Source organism: Vombatus ursinus, unplaced genomic scaffold, assembly GCF_900497805.2.
Source record: "Vombatus ursinus unplaced genomic scaffold, bare-nosed wombat genome assembly UNPS02014807.1, whole genome shotgun sequence".
Lineage (NCBI taxonomy): Eukaryota > Metazoa > Chordata > Mammalia > Diprotodontia > Vombatidae > Vombatus > Vombatus ursinus.
The window spans coordinates 42,772,710-42,782,240 of NW_020954585.1; the positions used below are offsets into that span (position 1 = coordinate 42,772,710).

At 39.8% G+C, this 9,531-nt stretch overlaps 1 protein-coding gene across 1 annotated transcript; it reads left to right on the forward strand.

The window, feature by feature from the left end:
* Positions 1-7,026: 7,026 nt before the first annotated feature.
* LYRM7 (LYR motif containing 7) lies at positions 7,027-8,390 on the forward strand. The gene is made up of 2 exons (XM_027874835.1): positions 7,027-7,200; positions 7,908-8,390. The coding sequence occupies exon 2, from the start codon at positions 8,054-8,056 to the stop codon at positions 8,366-8,368; it is 315 nt and encodes a 104-aa protein (XP_027730636.1). The 5' UTR covers positions 7,027-7,200; positions 7,908-8,053; the 3' UTR covers positions 8,369-8,390.
* Positions 8,391-9,531: the final 1,141 nt, after the last annotated feature.

Below are 9,531 nucleotides of genomic sequence, written 5' to 3' on the forward strand. Positions count from 1 at the left end.
ATATGAAAGATGCAAGAAGGAATAAATAGGTCTCCTGCCTTCCGGGAGCTTATCACCTCATCCATTTTCCCCATAAGAAAAGATTACTCTTCATTACTTTTGCCAAATTGGATTTAATCACTCCCCCAAGATGAAAGCAGCTTTGATGGAAAAAAAGGGAGAACTTGAGTTGAAACTAGAGTTTGGATGGGGAGTCAGAAGTTATGGGTTCAAGTGCTGGAGCTAACAGTTCCTAGCTGCATAGGGTGGGATAGACATCTTCATCAGCTGAACTTCAGTTTCCAATTGTAGAATGATTTCAGAAAAAAACTAGGAAGACTTACATAAATTGATACAGAGTTAAGTGAGCAGAACCAAGAGACCATTGTACACAGTAACAACAATATTGTACTATGAACAATCTAAACAAGCTAATCCCAGCAATACAATGATCTAAGACAATCTCAAAAGACTCATGATGAAAAATGCTATCCAACTCCAGAAAAAGAACTGATAGTTGTGTCTGAAATCAGACCAAAGCATGCCATTTTTCACTTTCTTTCCTTGTTTTTGGTTCAGAGTTTTCTTCCACAAAATGACTAATATGGAAATATGCTTTAAATGACTGCACATGTATAACCTATATCAGATTTCTTGCCATTTGGGGGGATAGTGGGAAGGGAGGGAGGGATGGAATTTGGAACTCAAAACTTATTTAAAAAAAAAAGAATGTTAAAACAGATTTTTATATGTAATTGGAAAAAAATATTTTAAACAAGAAGCAGTACTGGGGTATAATCTAAAAAATGAAAATGATTTCTGTTTGAATCTAAGGCAAACTGTTCAACATCACAGTAATACAAGTCTATGCTCCAACCAAATGATGCCAAAGAGACCAAAGCTGATCAGTTCTATGAAGACCTACAGTATCTTAGTGGAAATCACACACACACACACACACACACACACACACACACACACAAGATGTCACTTTCCAATCCCCTATTATGACAAAAGATAATTGGAATAACAAGCAAGATTGGCCTTGGATTTGAGGGAGATTATTTTTCTATTAATAACCAATTATTAGATTAGTACTAAGGCTTTTTCTCTCTATTTCCTCCTTCAGGGACCAGCCCTTTGCACCCCTCCATTGGAGTCTAGGATAAGTCAACTCATTGGAAGGAGAAAACCAACTAGAGTGATCTGGGTAGAAATAGATTCCTTTATCCAGATTGCTGGAGACGGCTGAGACTCAAGATCAAGCCACATTCTCAGCAGGAGGCGCTGAAGGCTTTCAGCTCACCTCCTCATTTGAAAGTCCACCGCCTCATTAATTCACCAATAAGGGGTTAATTTTCACCTGTCAGGGGAACCTCCTTTTCCAAAGGTATTTAAGCATTCAATGATCTCCATGGTTTTGTCTTTGGTTATAGAAGGAAACCACTGACTATCAATTTATTAATTATCAGCTAGCCTAATTAATAAATTGGTTATCAGTTACCCAGAAAATGTCTTTTTATTTGTCTCAGAATGAAGCAGGTCAGAGACTAATATAGTTTTGTCAAGAAAACTGACTGGTCATAGCAAGCATTCTTTTTCAACGACCCAAAAGGCAGCTCTACACATGTAAATCAGCAGATGGTCAATATAGAAATCAGACTGCTTTGCAGCCAAAGGTGGAGAAGCTCTACACAGTCAGTTAAAACAAGATCTGGAGCTGATTGTGGCTCAGATCATGGGCTTCTCATTATAAAATTCAGACTTAAATTTAAGAAAGTAGGGAGAGCAATCAGATCATATATGTATGACCTAAATAACATCCCTTATGAATATGAAGTGGAGTTGATGAATAGATTTAAGGGATTAGATTTGTTAGAGTGCCTGAACATCTATGGACAGAGGTTTACAATATTGTACGGGAAGCAGCAACAACAAAAAAAAAATCTCAAAGAAAAAGAAGAGCAAGAAAGCAAAATGGTTGTCTGATGAGGTTTTACCAATAGCTGAGGAAAGAAGGAAAGAGAAAGCTAAATAAGAAAGGGAAAAATATACCCAATTGAACACAGAATTCCAGAGAATAGCAAGGAGAGATAAAGGTTTTCTAAATGAGCAATGCAAAAAAAATAAATAAATAAATAGAAGAAAAGAACAGAATGTAAAAGACCAGAGATTTTTTCAAGAAAGTTAGAGATATCAAAGGAACATTTCATGCAAAAATGGATAAGATAAAATACAAAAATAGTAGGGACTTAACAGAAGAAGAAAAAATTAAGAACAGGTGGCAAGAAAACACACACACACACACACACACACACACACACACAAACTATACAAGAAAGATCTTAACATTACCAATAACTAAGATGGTGTGGTTACTGATCTAGAGCCAGACATCCTGGAAAATGAAGTCAAGTGAGCCTTAGGAAGCATTGCTAACAATAAGGCTAGTGGAAGTGATGGAATTCCAGCTGAGCTATTTAAAAGTCTAAAACATGATGCTGTTAAAATATTGCACTCAATATGCCAGCAAATTTGGAAAACTCAATGGTGGCCACTGGATAGGAAAAGATCAGTTTATGTCCTAAACCTAAAGAAGGACAATGCCAAGGAATATTCAAATTACTGAACAATTTTGCTCATTCAAAAGCCAGCAAGGTTATGCTTAAGATTCTGTAAGCTAGGCTTCATGTGAACCAAGGATTACCAGAAGAACAGTCTGGTTTTCAAAGAGGCAGAGGAACTAGACACCACATTACTGACATTCTCTGGATTATGGAGAAAGCAAGGGAGTTCCAGAAAAACATCTGCTTTTGCTTCACTCACTACACTAAGGCTTTTGGTTATGTGGATCACGACAAAATGTGGCAAGTCCTTAAAGAGATGGGAGTACCAGATGATCTTATTTGTCTCATGAGGAACCTATATGAGGGCCAAGAAGCAACAGTTAGAACCAAACATGGAAGAACTGATTGGTTTAAGATTGGGAAAGGAATATGACAAGGCTGTATGTTGTCACCTTATTTATTTAACTTACATGCATCATGTGAAATGCCAGGCTGGATAAATCAAAAGCTGAAGTTAAGGTTGCCAGGAGAAATAACAACAATCTTGCATAAGCAGATGATACTGCTCTGATTGCAGAAAGTGAAGAGAAAGTAAAGAAGTAAAGAAGCCTCTTGATGAGAGTGAAAAAAAAAAAGCTGGCTTGAAGCTTAACTTTAAAAAAAAAACCCACCCCTAAGATCTTGGCAACTGCTCCCATCATATCCTGGCAAATAGAGGGAAAAGAAATGTAAGCAGTGTCAGATTTTATATGCTTGAGCTCAAAGATCACTGCAGATGGAAACTGCAGCCATGAAATTAAAAGACCCTTGCTCCTTGGAAGGGAAGCTATGGCAAATCTGGATAGCATACTAAATAGCAAAGATATCACCTTGCCTACAAAAGTCCATGTAGTCAAAGCTATGGCTGTGAGAGTTGGATTACAAAGAAAAGTGAGTGCCACAGAATTGACACTTTCTTATTATGGTGTTGGAGAAGACTTTTGAGAGTCTCTCGGACAGAAAAGAGAGTCAATACTTAAAGAAATTAATTCAGGTCATTCATTGGAAGGTCAGATACTAAAGCTGAAATATAAATACTTTGGCCACATAATGAGAAGATGGGACTCATTGGAAAACATCTGATGGTGGGAAAGATTGAAGGCAAAAGGAAAAGGAGATGGCAAAGAATAAGATGGATAGATAGTGTCGTGGGAACAATGGACATGAACTTGGACAGACCAGGAGATAGTATAGGATATAAGGGCCTAGCATGCTGTGATTCACGGGGTCACAATGAATTGGACATGCGTGGAGGACTGAACAACAACACATGCAAAGCACCATGCTAAGCATTGTAAATACAACAGAAGGGTCAGACAATTCCTGCCCACATTCTAATAAAGGAGACAACACATATGGAAGGTTTCAATGGCAAATTAGATGGAAAAGTCATTGTAACAGTAAGGTGTTATGGGCTGCGCAGCACTTATAATTTGTTTCACGGGTTTGGATCTGTACCCACAAAAACATGTTCACACTTTTTCTAGATTATAAATGATTTCATAATGATAATAATCATAAATATACATGCACATAAATGTGATTACATATGATTATACAATCTTAGAAACAAAGACTATTAACAGAAAGATAGAGAGATAAAGAAGAGGAAATACATCACCAATCCAAGGAAGCACCCACTCTTGAACATCTGGCTGGGGGAGTCCTGTATCACAGCTGTCAGGGTCTCGGTTAGGAAAGGTGACAGAGTGGGCGTCCCCATCTCTGAAACGAAGACCTCCAAAACTCCCTTTCCCAATGGCCCTTTTTACATCTATGTAAACCACGGGAGAACAACCTTAGAACCAAAGTGGAGGTTGGCCAAAGCTACAGATGCCTATTTTTTATGTACATATCCAAGGAGAGGCCAGTTCCTTGAATACATATACTCTTTCCTTAAGGAATCTAAGATATTCCTTGAGGTAAGAGTTGTTCCACCCTGGTAACATAATTTCTGGTAACATGGTTTGTTTTATTCTTTGATGTTCTATTCCCTTGGTGCTCCCAGTCACGCATACTAACTTTAAATTACATTACTTATGTCAGATCATGAGACAGTCATCAGAGGGGCTGGGGAGGATCTCCTCAGTTTCCCTTACAGTCATGTGGTTCTTAAGATTTAAAGATAGTGTACTGTTTTTGATGGTTAATTTAAGGGATTTTCAAAGCTAATTTTGAATCTATGTATTTTCCCTTTACCCTGCCTATCTACTAACACTTTTGTTTTTTGTTGGGGGTTTTTTTTTTGGTTTTTTTTTTTTTGCTTTTTCGTGAGGCAATCGGGGTTAAATGACTTGCCCAGGGTCACACAGCTAGTAAGTGTAAGGTGTCTCTATCCACTGCCCCCTACCTAACACTTTGTAAAGGAGATGTCTACTATTTGACATATAGAGGCTTTACTCTCCTGGAGTGAGACTGACTACATTTTCTCTCAGGGTTCCCCTGTAGGATCAGTTTTACAAAGTAAGTCATACTCAGCTGTAAGCCTATATCATTTGCCTTCTGAAATATCATAGTCAAGCTCTCTGATCCTTCAGAGTGGCAATGAGGCAGTTGATGATACAGTAGATAGAGCTCTGGGGCTGGAGTCTGGAAGACTTGAGCTTAAATCAGGTCTCAGACACTAGTTGTGTGACTGGGAAATTCATTTAACTTCTGATTGTCCCAGTTTCCTCAACTGTAAAATGGAGATACTAATAAAACTTATTTCTGTAAAATGGAGATAATGATAGCACCTACTTCACAGAGTTGCTGGTGAGGTTCAAATAAGATATTTGAAAAGGGCTTAGTGCAGTGTCTGGTACAGAGAAAGCACTATGTAAATAATTTTCCTTCCCCCTTTAGAGTGGTGCCTGCTAAATTGTGTGTAATCTTGACTGTGGCTCCTGGGAACTTGAATTCTTTCTTTCTAGTTGCTTGTAGTATTTTTTCTTTGACTTGGAAGCTCTGGATTTTGGCTGTAACATTCCTGGAAGTTTTCATCTGGGGGTTTCTTTCAGGAGGTGACCAATAGAATCTTTCTATTTCTACTTTGCCTTCTGGTCCTAGGAGATCTGGGCAGTTTTCTTTTAAGATTTCTTGTAATAAGATGTCTAGGTCCTTGTTTTGGTCATGGATTTCAGTTAGTCCAATGATTCCAAGAACTTTTTCTCTCCTTTCTTTGTTTTCCACATCAGTTGTTTTTGCTATGAGATACCTTTCATTTTCTTCTATTTTTTTTTTAGGTCTTTTGACTGACAGCTGACAGAACCCAAGATATAGAACAAGTCCCACATTTTTGAACATTACCAGCGCAGGAATATGTTTTGCTTGACTCTGCGTATTTGTTACAAGATTTTGTCTTTCTCTTATTTTTTAATAAAGAAAAGGAGAGGAGAGAAAATAAATTTTGGTAATTCAACTTTTTAAAAAGAATATATAGGTGGTACAATGGATAGAGTGCCAGCCCTGGAATCAGGAGGACCTGAATTCAAATCTGGCCTCAGACACTTACTGTGTGACCCTGAGCTTAACACTTTGCCTCAGTTCCTCATGTGTAAAACGAGCTGGACAAGGACATGGCAAACCATTGCCATTCTTTGCCAGGAAAACCCTAAAAGGGGTCACAAAGAGGTAGAGGTACTGAAACAACTGAACAACAACTCGGGTTATAACTCATAGAGCTAGAAGGGACTTCAGAGAACATCTAGCTAGTATAACTCCTAAATTTTTTAGATAAGGCCTCATTGAAGCCTAATGAGGTTAAGAGGCTTACTTCAGGTCACATATTCAGTAAGCAGCACAAGTAAGAGTTGAATGCAGATCCTCTGGCTCCAGAGACAGTGATGCTTCCAATATGCCATACTGCATACACCATGGAGATAAAATTCGAGATAAGCATATTATATATGTTAGGGCAGGAGGGGTCAGTTTGGAGATCAGACAGAATGCAGGAGATGATGAAAAATGAGGGACACAGGGAGCCCACACGTTACAAACAAACTGTATACCAAGTTATTTTGTAATTCATATGTTTGAAACAACAAATTTTCTTATGGAAACAATGTTAGAATCATTGGTTGAGTGACAGCTAGTTAGTGTCGGAGGCCGGATTTGAACTCAGTAACATGCGTCTTCGTTTCTCCAACGCTCTATCCACTGCGCCACCTAGCTGCCTTCACATAGTAGGCGCTTTATAAATGCTTCTTGACCGGCGGCATCTGTAATTAAATATAGTAATATTTATAAAGCAATAGATAAATGCTAGCTATTGTTTTTGTCATCATCGTCAAAGAAAACCTCAGGGCGAATTCATGCTAGTAGTTAAAAAAAAAGGTTGGGGAGGACGTAGCCGTGGAAGCCGCCCACGACGACCCAGGCAAGGCAGGGAGGGCGGAAGCTGGCACAGGGCTACTACCCAGAATTCCCCTGGCTTCCGGGGAGGGGCTTTTGACCTTGAAGGGACTTCCTCCTGGGCGGAAACTTCGCGGAGGCTCGGGGCGGGAGCACGTGTGGCCTGTCCGGTGTCGCCTCTCTTGACCAGCCAAGCTAAGCCACGAGCTCGGACGGGGCTCGCTGGCCCCTCCTGCTGCCCAGAGCGGGAATGGTTGAGGCCGGACTGGGGAGCGGAAGGGAGGTGGGGACTAGGCTAGACGCTGCGGGGGGTGAGGGGCGGGGGGGTGAGGGGCTGGGGGTGGGGGGAGAACCCCCAGGCGTGGGGGCGCTCGGAGCAGAGACCCGAGCAGGAGGCGACGGTGACCGTTGCTGCTGGCAGGGAGCCTGGCGTGGTTCATATCTGTGCCCCTCCTCCCCCGGAGGTTTGCCCCGAGAGCTCCAGTTCACCCAGCGGGTAGTTATCTGCGGGGGATGGGGGAAAAGTCACCCCACCCTACGCCCCCCTCCCCCCAGCTTCGGTTCGCTCTACGTTATTTAACACCTACCTGTGTATTTTTATGATTTGGGTAATGCTGCTAAAATACAGCCACTGATTGAAGCCAAGCATATTAAGTGCACTGTTGGGCTCTGAGACAAGTGAAGCTAACGCAGAAGTAAGATCGGGGTAGGGGTGAAGTGATTAACGAAAGATTCCTGCCTTTTGGGAATCCTGTACTTGAGTGTGTTAAGTTTGTACTATATTGTATCTTCATGAAATGTAGTATAAGTTTATAATATATATATATATAACTAGATTATATCAATTCCTTTCCTCTCCCCCTTTTCATCTCCCTCCTCTCTCCCATCCCCCCTCACTTCACTCTCCCTCCTTTCTCCCCTCCCTCCTCTCTTTCCCCCTCTCCCCTCCCATTCTTCCCCTCTTTCCTTTCCTTTCTTTTCTCTTCCAAGGAATGTGACCGCGCCAAGAAAACGGACATAAACTAAGTAAGAGTGGGGTCTGGGGAAAGCTCCTCCCCTAGGACTCGGAGCAGGCTGGAGTGAGGAGGTGATTGGCTCTGGGAGTCCGGCTGAACCCAGTTGACTAAACTGCCGAGATGGTTGACTCTGCCAAGGTGTTACGGCTTTTTAAAACCTTGCACAGGACTAGACAGCAAGTTTTTAAAAACGATACCAGAGCACTAGAAGCAGCAAGAAAAAAGATAAATGAAGAATTCAAAAAGAATATAAGTGTGACTTCACCAGAGGAAATAGAAAAGTTGATCAAGATAGGTTCTGATGTTGAATTAATACTCAGAAAATCTGTTATACAGGGCATTCACACAGATCAAAACACTTTGAAGTTAGTTCCTAGGAAAGACCTTCTTACAGAGAATAATCCTTACTGTGATGTACCTACCCAGAAGCCATGAATCTTCTTGGACAATTTATTGCGTATTTTAAATTATTTTAAGTAAAGTTACTGAAAAAATGACACCCTTTATACCTACAGACAGAAAAAACAACAATTAGAATGTGCATCTTGAATACATTTTACACTGGAAGGGCATCATTGGGAAAAGCTAATTGTACAACAGAATTAAAATGCTTGACTACATTTTACATTGGAAGGACATCATTTGGGAAAGCTCATTGCAGTTGAATGTTTCTGAAGAATATTTGATAAGATGGTTCATTTTCATAGGAAATCAGTCCATATATTTTCTGTAAGTTATGCTCAGATATATCGTACTGTGAATTTGTTTTGTATTTCTGTGATTTTACTATGTATTAATTGAGAAAATGAAGTGTTTTAACAAATTGATTTATTTTCTATTAAATTCTGGCTTGAACTGTATACTCCTCAAAGTGTTAAATATAATCAGAAATTTTAGTGTTTAAAAATGTTTACTGTTTTAGTTATTGAAATCAAAAGGGAAAGAGGGGAGGGGGCAGCTAAGTGGTGCAGTGGATAGAGCATTGGTGGGGTAGTTAGAAGGACATGAGTTCAAATATTATCTCACGTACTAGCTGTGTGACCCTGGGCAAGTCACTTAACCTTGATTGCCTCCAGGGAAAAAAAAAGGGAAAGGGAAGTTCCTTTCTATACACACTCTACAAACTATAGTCTTTGCCTTTTGTATTTAATTACCAGAGCTATTTCTTCACCTAGGAGTAAGTTTGTATTTTGTTAGAGGCAAAATGAATCTCCTTTTATGAATATTAAAGCCTTCCAGGTGAAGGAATAGATGACTTTATCAGTGGAATAAGCAAAACCTAATTTAGGAAGTGGTATTTTAATCAATATTCCTATTATCCTAGGAAGTTTTTACTAAGGAATTTTTTGGTCAAGGGTGGTGGGAGAGTGTCATTTGGAAAGAAAGAATATATGCATATTTCTTAAAACTCAGTTGGATTTTGTAGGAAGCAAGATAACATTTCTGATATTTAGTGAAGGTTAGGCCTCCACTGCTCCCCATCACCACCACCACCCAATCTCTTGCTAGAAAATAGGGTCACAATACATTTTGACATTGCTACCATCTCCAATGGGATTTGTTATGTATTTGCTTTAAAATATAAAAAGTGAAACGAC

What these genes read in the sequence shown, in the direction of transcription:
- LYRM7 (XM_027874835.1), top strand. Translation starts at nt 8,054, where the DNA reads ATGGTTGACTCTGCCAAGGTGTTACGGCTTTTTAAAACCTTGCACAGG.